Consider the following 21,847-nt stretch of genomic DNA (forward strand, 5'->3'; position numbering starts at 1 on the left):
CCGTGCGAGTTCCCAGATGCCCGGGCCCCAGGCCTTGGCCCCGAGCCAGCCCGGCTCGCCTGGCACTGCCGTTCTCTGTGGGCACGGCCGGACCCGCCCTCTCGGGGACCGGGGTGGGGGTGGGGCGAAGCGAGCCGCTGCCGTGGGAACCGGCTCCCCGGGGAGAAAACGCAGGCAGCCGGGCCAGGCTTCCGGAGCCAGAATCCCCCCTGCCCTTCCCACCCTCCAGCCTCTACCCAGGGCGGAGCACCCCTGCCCGGAGAGCAGCGCCAGCCGCCAGAAGGTGCCAGGCTCCGGGCGTTGGGAAGAGAGCCCTTCCCGCTGCTCTCTAGGAACAGGGACAGCGGGGCTTGGCGCTGGGGGCACCGGCTGGCACCGCGGATCCTGAGCATTTCTCCCAACCCGATGCCAGCCTGACAGGAGGTGCCCTTCCTCTCCCCGAAAGCTGCCTCCTTCCACATCTTCAGGGGCAGATCCGGGAGGAAGGGGAGTCGTCCTGCCATCTTTGTGATTTCTGTTATCTGCGCTCAGGCTTGGGAGGGGAAGGGGAGAGGATGTTATTAAAATCAGGGCGTGGTCTCTCTGGGAAGAATCCTTTCTTTGGGAGGGAGGTGAAGTTGTGGCTCCCCTACTCCCCGGGCCCAGCACACACTCAGGCCTAAAGTGGGCACTGCCAGGAACTTCCTCCACTCCCCCCCCCTGCTGTGAGCCACTGCCTTTTGTTGTCATGGCAACTGGGAATTAGCGTTTTCTTCAGCAGCACAGACCCAGGAAGGCAAAGGGAGGAAGGGTGATGGGTTGCCCCGCCCCAATCCCTCCCACCCCTTTCCCTGAAAAATGGGGGAGCCAACCCCACCTTGGGGAGGTTCTGGAATCGGAACTAGGGCTGTAAATTCTACACCTGGTTCTGCCCAAAGCCCCCTGCTCTCCTAGTCCCCACTCTCGGCTAGGAAGGGGAGAAGGGGGGAAGGGGAACCCAGAGAGGCCTTAGGGAGGTATGACGTCATTTCTATCAGACAGACTGACAACATCTGTGGAGCATCTATCTACACTGGGCTAGGCCTAAGATCCAGAGGCAAAATAAAACAGATGTGGTTTTTGACTTCATGGAGCTTACTGTCTGGGGACACCCATCTTTCCTGGCTTTGACTCAAATTGTGTATTCTTACCCAACCCCTCTAAAAAAAAAAAAAAAAAAAAAAAAAAAAAGACATCCAGGACAGCCTCCTGACTTGTGTGGCTTCAGTTGGTTGGAGCATGGTCCTATATACCTAAAGGTTGCAGGTTCAATTCCCAGTCAGGGCACATACTAGGTTTCGGGTTCAGGGCTCGCTCTCTCTCTCTCTCTCTCTCTCTCTCTCCCTCCCTCCCCCCTCCCTCCCCCCCTCTCTCTAAAATCAATAAACATGTCCTTGGGTGAGGATTTAAAAAAATAGAAAGGACAGATGGTGGGCATAAACGCTTAATTTTTTGTTGAGTCATAAAGCCTGGATTTTCATTGTAGCTCTCTTTATTAGCTTTGTGACCTTGGGCAAATCAATTGATCTCTCTGATCCTCTGTCACCTCCTCCTCGAAGAACTGGGCACGAAATATCTGCTCTTCCTGCCTCCCAGGACTCTGGGACCATTCCGTTTACCTTGTTGGCTGATCGTGAGTGGGAGGTCCTTCTGGATTCCTTTCTCATCCTCTTTTTTCCCTCCTCTAGGAGAGGCATTTTGGAACCTTTGCTGACCTCACCATGCCGGTTGCCGCCACCAACTCTGAGACTGGTAAGAAAGGGAGAGGAAGTCAGTTAATATTAATGGTTCAGAGGGTGCCAGGCAGGGTGGGGAGCAGCTACCAGGCACTCCCACAGGTCCCTGTAGGAGCACCACTGTCCACCCAGCCACTCAGCCATTCATTCAGGCAACTCCATGGCCCTCCCACACCTGCCCCAGGATAGCGCTGGAGACAGAGCTTAACACACTTCCTCGGAGAGCAGGGGCATGAATGCTTCAAAGATAACGGCACACTCACTATTGCTGGAGGACTATGGCATGGGACCTGGCTGGTGAGAAAGTGACCCCCTAGCTGGGCCTTGGAGGATGGCTGAGGTAGAGGGACAACAGCAGCCCAGCCTGGGGATGAGAAGTCCATGATGCGGTGCCCACCAGATAGGTGGAGCAGACCAGCTAGAGATGGGTGTGTGTGTGTGTGTGTGTGTGTGTGTGTGTGTGTGTGCAGGGGCGTAGGAGGCTATGCAGGGAGGATGCCGGATCAGGAAGCCTCAACTTGGTTCTGTAGGAGCTTTTAGGGCAAGGGAATGGGCCACCCAGACAAGCTAGGAAGCCTCAGGAGCAAGCTGCTGCTTAACCTCCCAGAGCCCGTTTTCTGTTCTGTAAAGAGGTTGATGGGAGCCTCCAAGGCTATGTCAGAGAATGAGAGTTACCGTTAGGAACAGTCACTCATCATGCTATGCTCCAAATAATTACCTCATTAACCTGTAACCTGAGTGAATCCCTCCCTTTTGGGACCTAGGTTTCCCCATCTGTAAGATGAGGTGATGGGATAAGGTCATTGGTCCTGGATCCCTTTGAGAACCTGATGACAGCCATGGCCTTCATTATAGACAAACTAGAGGCCCAGTGCACGAATTCATGCATGGGTGGGGTCTGGCAGGCCACCCTAGTGGGGGCCCATCAGGCCGGGCCGGTGTGGGGGAGGGGCTGCAGGCAGTTGGTGGCCAGCTCTGTCCCCATCAGGGTGTTAAGCCGATCGAGGGGGCTGGTGGGGGAGGGGGAGGCAATCAGGGCCTGGATCAGGCTGGTTGGCTGACACAGTGGGTTTCATAGCCACCGGTTGTTCTGGTCGTTCTGGTTGTTCCGCTGTTCCGGTTGCTGGGCTTTGTATATATAGATGCTTCTCTTCACAAAATCTGTATTCCACTCTGGGGTTCATGGACCCTTAAGTGCATTTAGGGACCACCAGGCGAAGTTCCCTGTGCTAGAGGCTAAAGGCCCTACAACTCTAACCTGCTCTGAGTTGTTTGTCTTTCTCATGGCCTAGGTGCCTCCCTCCCAAGTAGCCCTTGCTGGAGGCCCTGCAGCTGCCTCTGCAAGATGTCCCAGGCTCCTAATGGCGTTAAATGACTGTTGCTTTCCTCTGAGAAACTGAACCAGGAAAGTGAAGACTGTTGTGAGGGGCCAGAACCTAAACTGTGGCACCATTGTCCCCCAGGAAAGGCCTCTTCTTCCTGCCGTGGAGGGACTGCACCAATGTCCCCAGCTTCTGCAGCCTTGGAAGGCTCAGTGCCTCTACTTCCTGTCCAGCCTGCTGGGTCCCCTGGCCCCGCCCCCCTGCTCTGGCATGCTTGGGCCCCACTGTAAGCTGCTTATGAGTTAATTAAGCCCATCCCTGAGCCTGTGATTAAAGGCCTCTCAATCTGGGGCTGCCCAGTAAACCCATTAATAGTGCCTGGCAGGGGTGTAGAGGGAGGAGAAGGTCCACCAATTTAGCTCCCTTGCTGCAGGCCAGGTGATGGGGGCATCGGTGGGTGAGTGGGGGACAGGGCAGGGAGGGGAGCCCAGGGGTGTGGCTATGGGGCTTATTTCCTCTGAGGACTCCTGGGGCCTCTGCTTTCCTGGGCTGCTCCTGCCTTCCCAAACCTAAAGAACAGGAGTCAGCTGCTGAACCTCTCGAAGCCTATGTTTCATCTTCTGTAAAGAGGTGACGCGGGACTAAGAGGCTATGAGGCTCTTAGGCCTTCCTGCAGGCAGCCCTCCGTGCCCAGGATTAGCTTCTGCCCTAAAAAATCTAACGGTGGGTTCTGCCCCTCCTCACTTGGTGGCCATTACACTTCCTACAGGCCTGAGAGACAACTGTGCCCCTGCCTCTGAGGTCAGGTTTACCCTCCCACTTGCCTCTTCCTTTAGGGAGAGATCCCAGCCTTGGGCTCTGCAGAGAGTGAAGCTGGCAAGGTCCTTCTCCCACCCTTCCCCTTGGTCAAGATGGTCATTGTCATTGTGGAGGGGGCATGGGATGGGTGTATTCCTCTCGCAGAGAAACCCCCAGCTCTATTTCCAAGAAGGTGGAGTGGCCCTTTCCCTGAGGGTTAGGGGTGGGCTGAGAGATATGTAGGTGATAGCATGGGCTGAGAGTGGAGAGAACTTGCCCCTGGAGTCTCCAGACTGGCAGCCTGGTCCTTTCTTTTCCCTTTACCTGATTCCTTTCTTTCTTTGACTCCAGAGGGGATGTAGGCTGAATTCAGATGGAGCTGTCCCTTTAAATCTTTCTTGCATCCCAGGGTTAACGTCCTGGTGTGTAAGCCCTCCTATTGCCATGGCAACCAGGGGTGCAATGCAAGCTGGTGCCACTCCTCCGGGGAATGGAGAGCTGGTGGCAGGAGCAGCACCTGGTGGCCTCATGGGTACAGGGTTTGAGAGTAATGGAGGCGCTGGGCTGGGGTAAATGCCAACTCTCTCCCTTCTGCCCCCCTTGTCCCTGCTGCAAGAATGCTCCTTCACTTCTCCCTTCCACAATTCCAAGATGCCCGACTTGCCCACCAGCTAGTCACCTCTTATCCAAGAGGAGGACTTAATGGGAGATGGGGGACCCGGAGAAGCTACAGCTGAGATGTGGGGTCAGAAGGACTTAAGGTACCCTTCCCAGGCACAGTGGTGCCACCTCTCATTCCCCTCCTTTTTCTCCCTGTCACCCCCTCACCCCCAATGGCTGCGTTAGGCGGAGGACTGAGTCGCTCTGGGGGGGTTGGGGATGGGAGAGGCGCTTCCTTTCATTCGAAGGGGTTATTGTAAAGGAAGCTGGGCCTGGAGAGGGGACACAGAGTAGAGGTCGGAGGGCACGGGGAGGAGGTGGCGTGGGTGTGTATTAGAGGACAGACCTTCAGAAGCGAGGGCGGGAACAAGGTGGGGCCAAGTCCCCACCCGCCCTGGGTGTCCTGCAGCTGGGCCGTGAGGGGAGGGTCTCTGAGCGCCGCCCCAGATCTGAAGGGGCAGCACCCCGGCCCCTCTCTCAGCCCCCTCCTCCCCCTCCCACGGGCTGGTACTGAACGAGGGGGCTCCAGCCAGCGGCCGGACTGGGACTCTCTTTCCCACCGCCCCCGCCTTTGACCAATCAGCAAGGCGGTCAGGGCGGCTGAACCTTTCTATTGGCTGATTCTGCAGAAGGCGCTCCCGGAGTCCCGCCTCCTCCAGCGCTGCCAGCCCCTGGCGGGGAGGCGGCCCGAAGCCGGAGCGCAGGCTACTCCTGGAGTCCGGGGCCGGGTGGGGGGCTGCTATGGCGGGCAGCCCAGGCAGCGGGGCCTCCTTGGGGGTTATATCCCGGGGATCCTCTGAGGAAGCCGACCTCCGAAGGAAAGGTAGGAAGGAGGGTCCGGAGGCCGCGGGGAAAGTAGGCACCTGGAGAGGGCGTCCCAGGTACGGGCTTCCGGGAGCCTAAGGGTCTGGCGGCACGGACCCTCCGGAGAGCGGGCCTAGGCAGAGGGCGCCAGCTCCCGGGGCTCCGTCCTTCCTCGGGGTGGCAGGCTGGGAGTCTGTGTGTGAGGACAGCTAAGGCGGTGGACCCCGAGGTACGCTGCAGAGTGGAAGGGTCCATGGCCTCTTTCTGAGCCCCCGAGGGCTCTTACAGGTCTCTGACCAATGGCAGCCCAGGCCTGGGCAGGAGGGGTCTGAAGGACAGACTAGGATGTAGTTTCTGGAAAAGGTGGGGTGAAGGAGGGGGAGAGTGTGGGAGTCCAGGAGCCCCTGAACCATGTCTGCCAGCTCCAGTTTCAGTGCCTCCTCCTCCCCATCCCCATCCCCATTCCTTCCTGGAGGAGGAGGCATTGGCAAGAGCAGTAAGAGGAGCCAGGGGCTGTCTCCACCCTTCCTCCTCCATGGCTTGGGCGCTGTTATGCAGATGTAGGTGTGGGTGGCAGGGTGGCAGGTTAATGATACCCCCTGCCCATCTCTGGCCCCCAGCTGGGCACACTCTGCTTCTCCTTTCCTCCCCCAGAACCTGCCACCCCTGGCAGCTCCGTCCTCTCCTGGGGTTGATGGGAACACCTACCTCAGGTCTCAGCGACGCTGCTGGGGCCCAGCACCAGGTGCCTCATGTCCTTGGTTATGTCCTTTCCAGGCTGAGGGTTTGCGGATCCCGGGGATGACTTAGTCTGACTTCTGCCCTTGGGCGCCCACAGCCTTCCCAGGCCTGTTTTCCCAGGTCCTGCCAATGTCCTGGGCCTTAGCTTTGGCTTCCTAGGATCTATATTAATTTCTGGATGATTATAGATCATTATCAAAGCTGAGGGGCTTATAGACACCATCTAATCCAACCCACCCGTTATATAGGGAAAGATGGAGACCAGTGAGAAACAGTGAGTTATGCAAAATCACACTGAATTGGCAGCACGGCTTGCACTAGCTAACGTGTGGGCCCTAGCTTCCTGCATGGCTGCCTGTTGTCAGGAACATGACCCGGCACTGTCTCTCTCTCTCATTCCTGAGCCCTTCGGGGGCAGGTGGTGGAGTCCGGGGGCTTCAGCCCATTCAGAGTTGGAGTGAGGAGTCTGTGATTCCCTGGTGCAGGGCAGAACCTGGAACCTGACGCCTGCTGCCCTCTCCCCTCTCCTCCCACATCAGAGTCTACTTCCTCCTGCCTGGGGCCTCCCACCTGCCCAGGCTGGCATTACCCAGGGCCTGCAGAACAGGCCACGGCCACTCCCCGCTGGGGCCCTACCCCAGGCATTCCCATGCCTGGCAGGGAAGGAGGTGCTGCTGGGGAGGGGCTGTCTTCTGTGGGGCGTGGGGTGGGGTGGTTGTGGTGTGTTTTGGTCTCGGGTGTCTAGCTGGCACCTGTGTGTCTCACTGCCTACCCCTTCCCCGCAGCCATGCAGCAAGTCCTGGACAACTTGGGATCCCTCCCCAATGCCACGGGGGCTGCAGAACTGGACCTGATCTTCCTGCGAGGCATTATGGAAAGTCCCATAGTAAGATCCCTGGCCAAGGTATAGTGCTCCAGGAGGCAGGTACCAGGGCACTGTGTCTGGGGGGTACAGCGGGGGATGGGGTGTTGGACATACAGGGCCCTGGGAATGGGGCATGTGGCACAAGAGACCCCCGGAGGGGGGTATACATGACCATCCCTGCCCAGATGGTAGCTGAGGGACTATAGGTCGGGGAGCTGTGCCAGGCCTGGCTGCTGAGTGTGGGGCATGCCCATGTGGAAGCTTGTGTGGTGTCTGCCGGCTTGTGGACTGTGATGGGAGGGGGGAGAGCATGCCTGTGTGGGATCTCCAGAGTTCATCCTGCCTTTCCCTCTGTCACTGGGCATTTTGTGCAGACATTTTTACAAGGTCACCCGCCATGCATCAGGCGGGTAAAAGAATCACTAAACGGGGGAGTTATTAAACAGTTGGTAACAGCAGTGACAGGGGCAGATGCAGTCGGCATTTGGGAGCATAAAGGACAGTTGCCTAACTCAGCCCGGGCTAGGCAGGGGAGGCTTCCTGGAGGAAGGGCCACTTGAGCTGAGTCTTGAAGAATGAGGAGGGAGGGGAGGGCATCCTGGGCCATGGGAAGAGCTGAAGCTGAAGCAAAGGTGAGAAGGGTCGGGAGTGAGTATACAGGGGACTGGCCTGAGGCTGGAGTTTCAGGTGTGAGACGGGGTGGGAGCTCCGGAGATGCTGGCAGGCGGTGGAGGGCACTGGGGGCTGGGCCCGGGTGTTGGACATTGTCCTGTGAGTAACATGGATGGAGTCTTCCATGGGTTTTAAGCAGGGGGGTGATGATGGAATATGGCCATTTTAGCAGCATCCCTCTGGCAGCCACATGGAGTTGGAGAGACTGAGGCGGGGGATGGCTCTGAACCAGACCTCTGGTCACAACAGGGCTGGAGGGACGGGAGGGTGAAGAAATATTTAGGAAGAAAATTGGCAGTACTTGGTGTTGGGGATGGAAGGTGAGGCGGGGAGGGTAGCAAGGCACCCTGGATTCTGCAGAGGGAAAGTGTGGGGCTGGGGCTGCCTTCAGCTGAGAGAAGCTGCGTGGACGAGGGGAGGGGCAGGTGAAGAAGGAGCCCCTCTCCCGAGGAGGAGGAGGGAAGGCGAGAAAGGTGCCAATGCTGTGCTGGAGGCAAACTGGGCGTTGCGTGGAATCATGTCTAATTGCTCAGAGTTTCCAGCGGAGGTGGGGCAGTCATCTGCTGGGAATTCGGGATCAGGGGTTGAGCAGGAAAATAGGAGGAATTTGGAAGTAAAGGTTCAACTAATCACTAAAGGGGAGGAGAGCAGGAACTCAGCAAAGCCAGGGAGCAGGATTGACTTGAGGTTGATGATGTCATAATCCTGACTTGCATAGCTTGCCTATATATGTATTTAGATGTAAATGCCCCTTTATATGTGTTTTTATTTTATTTTTTAACGTTTTTGTGTGCTTTTTTTCTTAATCCTCACTCAAGGATATTTTTTTCCATTGCTTTTTAAAGAGAGTGGAAGGCAGGGAGAGAAGGGTAGGGGAAGAGAGAGGGTGAGAGAGAGAGAGACATCAATGTGAGAGACTCATCAAATGGTTTCCTCCTGCATGTGCCCTGACCGGTGTATTTATTCATTGGTTTCCACACTGAAGGGCAGGGATGTTGTGGCCTATTTGCCGCTATTAAGGACAGTGCCGCCTGAGGATGTGAACGTGCTCACATCCCTCTGCTTCTGCACATGTGACAGTTCCTCTAGGGCGGGCCCTTGGCAATGGAATTGCTGATATGCACATTGTGAACCTTCCAAAGCTGATTTCAGAATTGGATTTATTAGACCACATCAGCTCTGGGTCACTTTAGCAGACTGCCAATGACATAAGGAGAGTCCCGCAGGATGACAGAAGCTCAGGGTTAGAAGGTCCTCTAGCCAGTCCCCTCCAAAGCATGACCCCCCTCAGTCGCCTTCTTCTCTGGGGCTTTGTCTAACCTATTTGATGGGCTCTCCAATGATGGGCTTGCTGGCTGGCTGGCCCTGTCATCCACTTAATCATTCAGTCACTCAGTCATCCATCATCTATTCAACAAATACTATTGTGTGCTCACCATGTACCAGGGCTATGGCAGTGAACTGTCAGCTTGTTCTTCTCCTGATGGAGCCCAAGTCTGTCATCTCCTCCTGGGACCTCACGGTGCAGCCTGACAGAGAGGTTGCCAACGTACTGTGTCAGGCTGTAAATAAACGCCCTTCTCCTGCCCGAGCTCAGGAGAATCCTTCCCATCTCCTCCGGTGTGACCCTTTGCAATGTAACTTTCCCACTTCTCGCATCAAAGGGCTGTCTCTACTCTCCAGTCTGGGCTTGACCATGTGACTTGCTTTGGATAACGGGACCTACTTCTGACTCCTTGTTACTGATTTTAATTATTATGTATGTAGCAGTACATTTCTAATCTAATAGACAGAGTGCTTTTATCAAAGATCCAGCTGTAAAGGCTTGGTTCTCCCGGCAAAGTGGCCCGGAAACCCATAGGAATGGAGTCGAGTGGAATTGCATGTGGCAGCTATTAACCTTTTTATCTTACCCTTATGGAGCTGGGCTTGACTCCTCTCTCTGGGGATGCACAGTGTGGGAGAGGCCAGGCTGGTTAGATCTGGGACCAGGGAGGGGCAGGGCCTGAGGGACAAACCCAGAGAAGTGAAGGCTCTGGAGGGAAGTCAAATCTGGCAGGAAGGTGATAAATCTAGGGGTCTGGCTGCAGACAGCAGGTGGCTGGCAGGTGGTTGGCATCTGGGAGGCCTGACATGGGTCCAGCAGCAGGTGTTTCAACGGCGGCCAAGGCTAAGGTGAAGAGTCCAATGTAGGCGGCACTCAGAAGTCCAGGCAAACGGTTACCAGGAGGGGCATCTGCCAGCTGGGAGGCCTCCACGTGAGGTGCAGGAAAAAGAGCACAGAGTTTGGAGTCGGAAGATTCACCGGTCGGCTGTGGCTTTAGGACACCTGACAGCCGCTCTGAGCTTCAGTGACTTGTCCTGAGAAGTGAGGATAATGATGCTGATCTGTCAGAGGCATGGTGGGGCTCGGTGCGGGAGGTCATGGATGTGGAGGCGCTTTGTAAATCATAAAGAGTTGTTACAATGTAGTCTGAGCCGGAGTTCACAGGGAGGACCCTACTCCTGTGGTCAGGCCAGGGTGAGAGATGGCAAAGCAAGACACGGCCCTAGAAGAATGAGGGTCCATGGGGGTCACTGACCAGCAGACATGACAAGCAGAGGCTACAGTGGTGTGGAGCCTAGTGTATCAGTTAACCTCTGCTGTGTAACAAACAACCCCAATCCATAGTGCCCTAAAACGATCGTGATTTATTTCTCACGGTTTTGTGGGTCAGTGGGGTGGCTTTTCTGGTATGGGCTTGCTGAGTGGGGCTGGGTGCTCTAGGATGGCCTCACATGCCTGCTGAGTCAGCTGGGAGGCTGTGGCATCTGGGATGGCAAGGTCTCATCCTCTGGGAGGTGGCCCCGGGTTCTTCATATGGTCGCCTCGGCCGCAAACGGGGACAAGCTCCAAATCCCAAGCACTTTCCAAGCTTCTGCTTGTATCACACTTGCTAATGTCCCATTGGCCAAAGCCAATCACATGGTCACATCAGATTGAAGAGCGAGTGATGTTTCCTTCTGGCACACCAGTCTCTGGGACTTTCAGTTTTTGAACTACTTAATTATGACCCTAGGCGTCTTCTGCCAACATCAGAGGCTGGAGTGGGACCGAGGACGGAATAACTTTCAAAGAACTGGCAGTGTGGCATTCGCAGTTGGCTTATGGTTCTGGAGCAGGAGCTGGCATATCTGGGTTCAAGTACAGGCTCTATCATTAGCACTCGGTGGCAATGCTTCGGAAAGTCTCTCATCCAGTGTCAGTGGGAGGGCAGAGCAGCCCACGCCCCATAAAGGGGAGTTTGTCAGAACCACTGCTCCTTAGCACTGCCTCTGAGGCGGCCGAGGCTCCCACCACCACCGCTGCACTTGCCAGCCGTGAGCTCAGCTTCTGGCTGAGTGGCGCTCCCCCTGTGGGAGTGCACTGACCACCAGGGGGCAGCTCCTGTGTTGAGCGTCTGCCCCCTGATGGTCAGTGTGCATCATAGCAACCGGTCATTCCATTCGGGCAATTTGCATATTAGCCTTTTATTATGTAGCAGTGGTCACCAACCTTTTGGACCTCACAGACCACCAGTGGTCCGTGGACCACCGGTTGGCGACCGCTGTTATATAGAATAGTAAAACATTGGAACAACCTAAATACCCGGGGAGACTGATCGAATAAATTATGATATTCCAAACATACAATAAGTCAAGTGCAGTAATTAAAATAATAATAATAATAATAATAAAGGAAAATCTCCATATTGTAGCATAGAGTGATTTCCAGGGCATATTAAGTTAAAAACCAAAACACAAACCAAACCTATTAAACAAAACAAAAAACCCAAGAGATCAAAGGGTGTATATAGTGTTCTCCCTTTTATGTAAGGGTCTAAAATCAGGATTTGGGGAGGGGAGATGCCTGAGGGAAAGGGGGGTCACTGTTTGGTACCAGGGCTCTTGGGGAAGCATCAGGTCTCACCTGTTCCACCTTCACCCCCAGGCCCATGAGAGGCTGGAGGAGACGAAGCTGGAGGCCGTTCGGGACAACAACCTGGAGCTGGTGCAGGAGATCCTGCGGGACCTGGCACAGCTGGCCGAACAGAGCAGCACAGCCGCTGAGCTGGCCCGCATCCTCCAGGAGCCTCACTTCCAGGTTTCCTCCAGGCTGGGGTGCAACTGGGGCAGGCCATTGGGGGAGGGGCCGGCAGGAAGTTGGAGGTGGAATGGAAAGGGACTGCAGGGCACTGGCCCACGGTCCCTTCTCTTCCCACCCCCTCCCCAGTCCCTCCTGGAGACGCACGACTCTGTTGCCTCAAAGACCTATGAGACACCACCCCCCAGTCCCGGCCTGGATCCCACGTTCAGCAACCAGCCGGTGCCTCCCGACGCTGTGCGCATGGTGGGCATCCGCAAGACCGCTGGAGAACATCTGGTGAGGGTGCTGGGCAGGGCCAGGTGTGCGGTCCGGATGCGGGGATTGAGAGTAACTAGCAGGGGTCAAAACAAAGGTAGGATCAGCTCTGCCCAGGGATCTGCCCGTGCAGACCCGGGGGCTCGCAGACTGCATATGAGCTGCGTACATACACGTGCCAGAACCCTCTTCATTCTGCCCACTCTCCCGCCTTTAGTGCTCCCGTAAGTGAAGAATTTGGGCAGAGGATGGAAGAGGGGAAGTCTGTGAGGGCGACGTGGGAGGTGGGGATGGGAACCGGGGGTCCTGGAGATCCAAACAGGGGGTACTGGAATCTTCCAATCTCCATTAGAGGATCCTGACGTGGAGCAGTGGGGCTCATCTTACCTCTCTCCATCCCCCAGGGCGTGACATTCCGCGTGGAGGGTGGCGAGCTGGTGATCGCACGCATCCTGCACGGGGGGATGGTGGCTCAGCAAGGCCTGTTGCATGTGGGTGACATCATCAAAGAGGTGAATGGGCAGCCCGTGGGCAGCGACCCCCGTGCGCTGCAGGAGCTCCTGCGCAGCGCCAGCGGCAGCGTCATCCTCAAGATCCTGCCCAGCTACCAGGAGCCCCATCTGCCCCGCCAGGTGACTCCCTCCACCCAGGTCCCCATCCAGCACCAGGCCCGAGGGGTAGCTGAACCTCCCTATCAGGGTCACAGGCCTGGGGTGGGAGCAACTCTTCAACCAGCGTTGAAAAGCAAGCTAGCGGGCAGGATCTGCGGCTGGGGAGGCAAGTGGCCAGGACACCTACAGGCATCTGCGTGTCGTGCACGCACTCACATTTGCCCTCGTCTTGGGAACCCGTGTGCATGTGCCAGGGACGTGTGCGCATTCAAGGCCTGTGGTACCCAAGTGTACCAGCGAGTGCCTGGTGTGCGGCTGTCTGTGTGCCTGTGTGTCTGTGTGGGTGCGCAGAGTCGGATTGCCAGGTGTCCTGTACAGCGGCCTCTCTGTGGGTGGATTGTGGAGGTCTGGCTGCTTTGCCCACTTCTATTGGCTCTCTAGCGTCTGCCAGAGCCGCTACCTCCAAGGGGAGGAGGTGAGTTGATGGAGGGATCCTGCATTAGGTGTTAGAGTCTCTATCCTTTACCCGGTGATCCTGCCTCCTCAATAGGTGGGGCCAGGGACCCAGGCCTGAGCACATCTCCCATCCTTCTGATTGAGTCCTTTTGTTCTAGATGCAAAGGGAGGCTGGTACCAGGGAGGCGGGCCAGGCAGGCCTGGGGGCATCGTGCCTTTATTAAAGGGGCAGTACCAGGGCCTCTCTCATCTTTGTGAGGGAAGGGGGGGAGAGGGTGGACTGTATGACACCCCCCCCCCCCCCCCGCCACAAGGGGTTGGGGATGGTGGGGTGGGGGATGGGAGAGGGCCCATCCCCTCCAGCCTCCCCTGCTTCTTCCCTTGACCCTTCCCTGATCCCTGGTCCAGGTATTTGTGAAATGCCACTTTGACTATGACCCAGCCCGAGACAGCCTCATCCCCTGCAAAGAAGCAGGCCTGCGCTTCAACGCCGGGGACTTACTCCAGATTGTAAACCAGGATGATGCTAACTGGTGGCAGGTGAGCCTTGGGTGCCCTGTCGTCTCTCTGGGTATGGTGTGGGGTAGGTCAGGGCTCGGGAGGTGTCCCCTCACTCAGAGCTTTGCCCATGTCTATTCTAGGCGTGCCACGTGGAAGGAGGCAGTGCTGGGCTCATCCCCAGCCAGCTGCTGGAGGAGAAGCGCAAAGCCTTCGTTAAACGGGATCTGGAGCTGACGCCCAACTCAGGTATCGCCCCTAGTCCTCCTCTGGGATCTGACTGCATCCCAGCCTGGCCTCACTCACCCATCTCTCTATGGCCAGGGACCCTATGCGGCAGCCTTTCGGGGAAAAAAAAGAAACGAATGATGTATTTGACCACCAAGAATGCAGGTGGGTGTTGTAGGCGCCCTCCCCCTGTCCTCCTCTAACATGGCACATCCCCTCTCTGCCCCCACCACTGACTTGTGCATATGCTCCCCTGGTTCTGATGCTGCCAGGCTTGTCCCTCGACCCTGCCCAGCTTCTTCCTGCTGCCCCTGGCCCCTGAGAACCCAGCCCCACCCCTCTCACCTGATGAACAGCCTGCTGAGCAGCGCCATCTCCCTGTGTCCAGAGTTTGACCGCCATGAGCTGCTCATCTACGAGGAGGTGGCCCGCATGCCTCCTTTCCGCCGGAAAACCCTGGTGCTGATCGGGGCTCAGGGCGTGGGTCGGCGCAGCCTGAAGAACAAGCTCATCATGTGGGATCCAGACCGCTATGGCACCACGGTGCCCTGTGAGTGGGAGCTGGGCCTGCTGGGTGGGGGTCAGGAAGTAGGAATGCCCTGGAGGCCAGGACTGGGTCCACTGAATGGGCATATGCATGGGCACCACGTTAAGTAGCACTTTGGGTGTGAGGTGTGGGGCGAGCGCCCTCTATGGGCTGGTAGGGGAACTGCAGGCTGGGATGTTTTGGGGAGTTGTCCCTTGAGTCTGTGGCCAGATGGGCTGAACTGGCCTTGCCTTTCCTTTTCTCACATTTCACCTGCTAAAAGCCCAGCTGGGCATTGATGTGAAGCAGGGATCTGAGCTGTGTGTGGCCTTACGAAAGACAGGGCTTCTTGGTGACAGAACCCGTTGGGGTGATAGCTCCTGCTTTCTGGGGGCAAGAACCAGGTCAGCTTGGCCTCGCTTTGTGGCTCCACATTGCCCTCTCTGGGCCTCAGCTCCCCCTCTGTGAGCACTGGGCTGGTTTCTCTCCATATGGATGTATAAAGTCTCTCTGTGTGTGCCCTGGTGAGGGTGAGGGCACGGTGTGTGGGAAGGCAGCAGAACTGAGCATGTGAGGGCAGCGTGCCCCCCTAGGGCTGTGGGATGCAAGTAGGACATGTGCATGTGTGTCTGCGGCAGTGCCCATTCGGCCCCTCCTTCCTTGTAGACACATCCAGGCGGCCCAAAGACTCAGAGCGCGAAGGCCAGGGTTACAGCTTTGTGTCCCGAGCGGAGATGGAGGCTGACATCCGTGCTGGGCGCTACCTGGAACATGGCGAATACGAGGGCAACCTGTATGGCACACGTATCGACTCCATCCGGGGTGTGGTCGCTGCCGGCAAGGTGTGCGTGCTGGATGTCAACCCCCAGGTACTGCTGGCCTGCTTTTCCCAGTCTGCCCAGTATCCCCTCTGGGTTCTCTGCTGGCCCCAGCGCTCCTCCCTATATTTCCAGGCACTTATCTCCCAAGCGCCCCCTCAACTACTGCTAGGGACCAAGCTCCCAAGACCCTCTTTCTCAGCCTCCAAGATCCCCAACTCCTCTAGTCTCCTCCAGTTACTCCATCCCCAGCTACTTGCCAGCTGTTCCTCTAGCACCCATCTCCAGGACTGATGTCCCATTCATCCCCAGGTACCCGTCTTCACCCCCATCACCCCACATGTACCCTTCTCTCCTGCAGGCGGTGAAGGTGCTGAGAACAGCGGAGTTTGTCCCTTACGTGGTGTTCATTGAGGCCCCTGACTATGAGACCCTTCGGGCCATGAACCGGGCTGCGCTGGAAAGTGGGGTGTCTACTAAGCAGCTCACGGTGAGGGGCTCTGAGGTGCGGTGGGAGGGGGCAGATCAGCGTTGATGAGGAGAAGGGGTGTTGAGGGAGGGGAGAGGCACCCACCCCAGGTGTCAGTGAAGGAGGACTCGAAGTTCCCACCTATAGGTGTGGAAACGGAAGCCTGAGCAAGAAGGTGAAGTGCCTAGATTCCCGTAGCGTCAGGGGCACAGCCAGCCAGCGGGGCAGGAGCTTCTGCCAGGCTCACTGCTCGATCCACTCTGTGGGGACAGTGCTGACCACAGGGAGCCCCGAGGGCCAGTGGGGTATCTGTGGGCAGAGGCAGGGGGACTCTGGGCTATTTACAACTTGGGAAAGGCTGAAGGGAGGGAGGAAGACAGAGGCTGGAGGGCTGGCTAGGGATGAGTTAGCCTTAGGGAGGCGGCGGTGCTGGGAGGAGAGGCTTCAAATCAGGTATTGCAGGACTCCAGGGCACCGCCCCGCCCACCTGTTCCTAGAGGTATGGGGTTTGCAGAGCTCCGTGCGCAGGTGTCCCTCTGCTGGCCATACCTGGTACTGCCGCTCTCAGGGCCCTCATGGCAGCATTGCTCAGGCCTTGCAGAGGCTGTTGGGGCGGGGCTGCCCTCTGCTGCATGCCACCCTGGCCACAAACACCGAGGACTGGTGCTGCTGGGACATGCTGGGCCAGCCCAGCGCTCCCATCTCCGCTTATTTAAGTCAGCGTTCAAGTCCCCTCACCCCTGCCTGACCAGCTTGGACTGGGTCTGGGGTGGGGGTTGCCTCGGGCGGGCACCGATGGGTTGCACCTGTACCAGGTCTGACACGCGCCTCTCGGGCTGCCTGATCAGACTGGAGGGAGCACTGGCTTTGGAGTCAGGCAGCACTGGCTGACGGTGTGAACTCGTACCTCCGTTCTCTCTGTTGTAAATGGGGAATAAAGAGTCCTGCCTTCCAGAGCCGTAGTGAAAATTCGGCGAGCTGTAAAGATGTTAGTGCCAAGTTTGGCTCTTACTAAGGGCTATTTCCTTCCTTCCTTTACCTGTGTGTCTGTCCATGGTTGCAGGAGAGCGCCTTGGGACATGTAGGGAGGGGCTCCAAGCCAGGGAGTCTGTGCCCACCATGGTTGGCCTTTGGGGAGGGGTCTGGGTGGGGCAGGCTGTAGACCGCTCTGACGATGGGGGTGAGTGGGGGACACTGACCGGCGGGAGGTCCCCTTGTGTTGGCAGGAGGCGGACCTGAGACGGACGGTGGAGGAGAGCAGCCGCATCCAGAGGGGCTACGGGCACTACTTTGACCTCAGCCTGGTCAACTGCAACCTGGAGAGGACCTTCCGCGAGCTCCAGGCCGCCATGGAGAAGCTGCGGACGGAGCCCCAGTGGGTGCCTGTCAGCTGGGTGTACTGAGCCTGCTCGACTGGACCTTGTCTCCTCTGGGTTGTGACCCAGAGACCTGAATCCATCCCTTTCCCAACCATGACCCTCAACCACGGCCCTGAGCTCCAGTCCCTGGGGCTCTGGCTCCCTGGGAAGCAGCTCCTCGCAGGCCCCAAGTCTGGCTTCGGCGCAGAGGCATGCACTGCCAGGGAGGTGGGTGTTCGTGGGGTACCTCTGTGCCCAGGTGCTGCCCCCTCCTGATGCCCATTGGCCACCAGATGTTCCTCTCTGAGGGCCACGCTGTGCCCAGGAGTGTGTCAGAGTCACCGCCCAAAGGCTCAGACCAGAGAAGAGAAGATGCTTTGGGACCACGTGGTCAGTAGGTACACTGCCCCTGCCACCTCTCTCCAGTCACCTTCTCTCCTCTGGACTGGCCACCCCACCCTATTCCCGAGCTCCCCCCACCTCTCACCCCTCTGTCCTAGGAGCAGGCCTTAGGCTTTTTCTATGTGGCCAGGGGAGTGCAAGGCCCCCTGGCAGCCAGGCAGGCCTGGCAGTGAGGCCAACCTGGTGCCATCCGGAAGGCTGCCGGAGCCAAAGCATGAGCCAGTTGTCACAGCCGGGAGCAGTGCAGCTCTCTGCTCCCGGGAACGAGGCAGAGTCCCGCGAATGGACCCTGCCCGGTATTTCCCTCATCCACAGCTTTTCACTGCCGAAGTCTCTCCAGGGACTTCTCCAATGTGCCCGCAGGTCAGCTCTGCGCCCTGCAGGGCCAGGCCGGCAGGGGGCAGCAGGCACCGCCCAGGCCAGGGGGGTTGGAGGCTGAGCCCTGTCCCCAGGAGCCTGCTACTACTGACCGAAGAGCTCCAAGCTCTCCGTGGCCCATGGGGAGGACACGCCTGGGCTCCCTGTTCACGACCATTGTCCATGCGGTCTTTACTCTGGCCAGGTCCACGTGGTCCACTAGTGTCAGGACTGATGGGGGTGGGGGGGGGCTCAGGAAGGATGCGAAGGGAAGCTGTGAGCACTGTGCTCTGATAGGCTCCTCATTGCCCAGCGCCAGGGGGTGCCATCCATACTGTTTCTGTGCAGTTTACGTCCACATGCGACCCACCTGGTCTGAGTTCTGCCACTGGCTTGTGTGTGTCAGGCTTGGTTTTTGGAGAAGAGACACTTTGGAGGTCACTCTTTGGGTCCCCTTTTCAGGGTTTCCCAGCAGCTCCCCTGTCTTAGGAGACACTTATCCCAGATTCTAGAACCTTGACCTGCCCAGATGTCTTCCTCCAGCTCTTATTGTCCCCTGACCCTAAATGCCACTCTCCTGTCCTTGGTGAGGGCAATTGTGTAAAACAGGAGACTCCCTTTTTTTTTTTTTTTTAGAGAAAGGAAGGGAGAGAGAGAGAGAGAGAGAAAGAGAGAGAAACATCGATTGGTCGTCTTCCCATGTGTCCCAACTGGTGAGTGAACCTGGAACCTGGGTGTGTGCCCTGACCGGGAATCGAACCCACAACCTTTTGGTGTACGGGTCGATGCTGCAGCCACCTGAGTCATACTAGCCAGGGTGAGAATCCCTTTTGAGAAAAGAATGCTGTCCTCAACTTCCCCAGGCATCTCATCCCTCATCCTTCTCTGTGACCCTTCCTGGGGTGAGCCTGTCCTTGCTCGGGGACCCCCAGCCACTATACCCCCCAGTCCTTCTGAATGTCAGTCAGTGTTTGCTGCAGCGTCAGCCCAAGCTGGCCCCTGAACCACTGTGTGCCCATTTCCTAGGGAAGGGGAGGGAGAAGAAACAGAATATTTATTACAAAGTTAGAAATATATTTATTATATTAGGGATCTCATTGCATTTGCATAAGATATGCAAATGAGATGTCAGGGTCAAGCCTGCTCCCGTCTCATTTGCATAGCTCTGCATCCACTATGCAGTCATCTTTATACTCCCCTTTTCCCTTTAGTCAGCCTTCTTTTTATCCTTATTCAACTCTTACATCACCCTCACCCTCAGCCCAAGGGGACTGGGAGTGGGAGGAAAATGGGGTGTCCTTTGCCAGGTCCCACCTCACCTGGTTAACCTCTGACCAAAAGATGGGGTCGGGGGGAGCTGGGCACATTGCTGGGGAGTTGGCAGGTGGCCCTTTAGGGTGAATCTCCAGTGTTGATGCTCTCTGGCACCTTCACCTCTAGTGATCCCCCGGGGGCAGGGCTGGGCCCCTCTCCTGTCTCCATCCCTCTCTGAACAGCGTGCTACCTCCCCTGCATAAGCCCCACTCCATGGAACAGGTGTGCGCACCCACGAGTTAGCTCTGACTCTGCCCTCCCTCCTCCCACTGTGGACGCTTGTATTTGGGGGACCTCAGGATAATGAGGCCCCTGCCCCTCACAGTCTGAACCCATTTCCCCTTCCCCCTCCCCTCCCTCAGCCATCCAGTTCCTGAGCTTTCTGTCTGACTGGTTTTCTTTCTTTTCCGTTGATTAAATGTGAAAGCAAAGGCATCTGGGCTGTTTGTCTTTTTTAAATTTTTTTATTGATTTCAGAGAGGGAGCGAGAGATAGAAACATCAATGATGAGAGAGAATCATGGATCGGCTGCCTACTCCACACTGGGGATCGAGCCTGCAACCCAGGCATGTGCCCTTGGCCAGGATAGAACCTGAGACCCTTCAGTCCACAGGCTGATACTCTACCCACTGAGCCAAACCGGCTAGGGCAGCGGTTCTCAACCTGTGGGTCGTGACCCCTTTGGAGGTCGAACGACCCTTTCACAGGAGTCGCCTAAGACCATCGGAAAACACATCTATAATTACATATTGTTTTTGTGATTAATCACTATGCTCTAATTATGTTCAATTTGTAACAATGAAATCGGGGGTCACCACAACATGAGGAACTGTATTAAAGGGTCGCGGCGTTAGGAAGGTTGAGAACCACTGAGCTAGGGCATGGGCTGTTTGTGCTGTTTGTCTTCGGTTGGGGTCGGGGATGGCTTCTGGAGAGGGCAAAAGCAGGGAACACGGCGCAGATGGTTCTGGTATGGATTCTGAGTGACATGTCTTGTGTTCTGTGAGGTCGTCTGAAATTTCCAGTCCCGCCATTCCACACTGCACCTCCCCCAAGATGCTCTTTCTAAATGATTGTATCCAGTAGCCTGGGAGCGTTCTCAGGGCCAGGGGACTGGGACTCCATGGCTGATCCACTCAACATCACCTAGAACTGGCTCTGTGGTCTTCAGCAGGTCCCTCTACTTCTCTGGGCCTCAGCAAGCTTTTTTTGGGGGGTGGGGGGTATAGATTGGTAAACCCATGTGGTCCCATCAAGATGGGCAGATCTGCTGCTTTTGCACCAGGCTTATGGGCCCTGCTCAGGTCACTGTGGCACCCCTCCCAGCGGCCAGTGCTGGGTGCCTGTCATATTTTCAAAGTTTTGTAGGTGAAGAGCACCTCACTTTTACTTCACAGGTGCCCCCAAAGCACATCTGAGGGTGTAAGGAGGGTACAATGAGGAAGTTCATGAGGAGGCCCCTAGAGGGTCCTTCCAGCTGCATCACCCCCTGGTCCTTCAGAACATCCTGGGCTTGGTCCTGACCAGCAGTCCCGGCTGTTAGATAGACATGCGCAGAGCAGGGACGAGGTACAGAAACTCAGGGCAGAAAGCTCTGGAGGCCTGGCAAGGGGCAAAACCGGAAAAACAAAAACCTTGTCCCCAGGGTATCCTATCCTCCCCAGCATATCGCTGTCTTATGGTTTAGACCCCCTGACCTTTTTCTCCAAAAAGATAATGTCTAGGCCTCAGTTATATTTCAGCTCCAGGCCCAGAAAAGCAGCAAAACTAGACAAGTGACACCTTGGCTGCTCAGAACCAGCTGCATTGGCTAATGATCCCTGCCCTGACACCGACCAATCCGTGGAGACCATGACCCTGAAGGAGCACAGCTGGCAAGCTGATGAATATTCTTTGGAGACCCTCCCCTGAGACCTGCCCTAAGATGGTTTCCAGCAGAGAGAGAGAGAGAGAGAGAGAGAGAGAGAGAGAGAGAGAGAGAGAGAGACACGCTCAGGACAAAGGACCCAAGATGCATACCCGTGCCATTCCCTTCCCCCTCGCCTTCCCCAACAGGGACATATCTCCTAACCTCTAAGGCAGTGGTCACCAACCTTTCGGACCTCACGGACCACCAGGGGTCTGCGGACCACCGGTTGGCGACCCCTGCTGTAAGGGACCCCATGACACAACCAGGAGAGCAATGGGCAGCGGCAGCTCCTCCCGGGCTCACCCCCTGAGCCTGTCTCCAAGGCCCCCTTTTCCCTGACTTCTCAGTGAGCCAGCGCAGCCCCGCTGAGGCTCTCCTGTGGCTTCTTCTATGCCCTTCCTGGTTTCACTGTCCTATGTGTATTTTCTCTGCCATCATGGACCCAGACCCTTTGGCTCAGTGCTGTGGAGCCCTTCTCTTTGGATATCTCCATCACGCCCCCGCCATCCTCTTTTCCTTAAATAAATTCATTTTTTCTTTATCCTCCATCTGAGAGGGCTTATTTAGCCTGCCCGGGCCTCACCAACTTTAACCTTTCACTGGCAATCATCAGCAGTTTTAGCTGATTACGGCTTGGTCTTTTTGTGAAACTTTTAGCAAATGACAAGATACACATTACACAAACCTTATAAATTCCAGGGCTAGATCAAGGCAAAGTTATAAACGACATAAAAGATTACTCTAGGCTAGACTGCCTGCTAGGCTCCATGTGCAGGCTAGGTTAGGGGCAGCTCCTCCGGCCACACCCACAGGGACGGGGTAGAGGCTTTGAGAAATGCTGATGGTGAGGCCCTGGTGGGAGTGAACTTGGTTCTGCCATTTCAGGAAGCTGTGTTAAACAACC

The 21,847-nt window shown here is 56.7% G+C and overlaps 1 protein-coding gene across 10 annotated transcripts in view; it reads left to right on the forward strand.

Annotated features, from left to right (window-relative positions):
• The window catches only part of MPP2 (membrane palmitoylated protein 2), a 20,596-nt gene extending 1,127 nt beyond the window's left edge, over positions 1–19,469 (forward strand). The window contains exons 2-13 of one of the 10 annotated variants that reach the window (XM_006092288.3): positions 1,707–1,770; positions 6,865–6,983; positions 11,587–11,739; positions 11,869–12,018; positions 12,402–12,629; positions 13,473–13,604; positions 13,706–13,811; positions 13,887–13,955; positions 14,179–14,340; positions 14,983–15,185; positions 15,496–15,624; positions 16,830–18,113. In XM_006092288.3, the coding sequence (XP_006092350.1) occupies positions 1,740–1,770; positions 6,865–6,983; positions 11,587–11,739; positions 11,869–12,018; positions 12,402–12,629; positions 13,473–13,604; positions 13,706–13,811; positions 13,887–13,955; positions 14,179–14,340; positions 14,983–15,185; positions 15,496–15,624; positions 16,830–17,006 (1,659 nt within the window). In that variant the 5' untranslated portion in view covers positions 1,707–1,739 and the 3' untranslated portion in view covers positions 17,007–18,113. Of the gene's footprint in view, positions 1–1,706; positions 1,771–5,212; positions 5,358–5,980; positions 6,084–6,483; positions 6,748–6,864; positions 6,984–11,586; positions 12,019–12,401; positions 12,630–13,472; positions 13,605–13,705; positions 13,956–14,178; positions 14,341–14,982; positions 15,186–15,495; positions 15,625–16,829 lie in introns of those variants that run through there. The other 9 variants (XM_006092287.3, XM_023756868.1, XM_023756869.1 and 6 more) reach the window with 9 other exon arrangements.
• Positions 19,470–21,847: the final 2,378 nt, after the last annotated feature.

Source organism: Myotis lucifugus, unplaced genomic scaffold, assembly GCF_000147115.1.
Source record: "Myotis lucifugus unplaced genomic scaffold, Myoluc2.0 scaffold_100, whole genome shotgun sequence".
NCBI classification, from domain to species: domain Eukaryota; kingdom Metazoa; phylum Chordata; class Mammalia; order Chiroptera; family Vespertilionidae; genus Myotis; species Myotis lucifugus.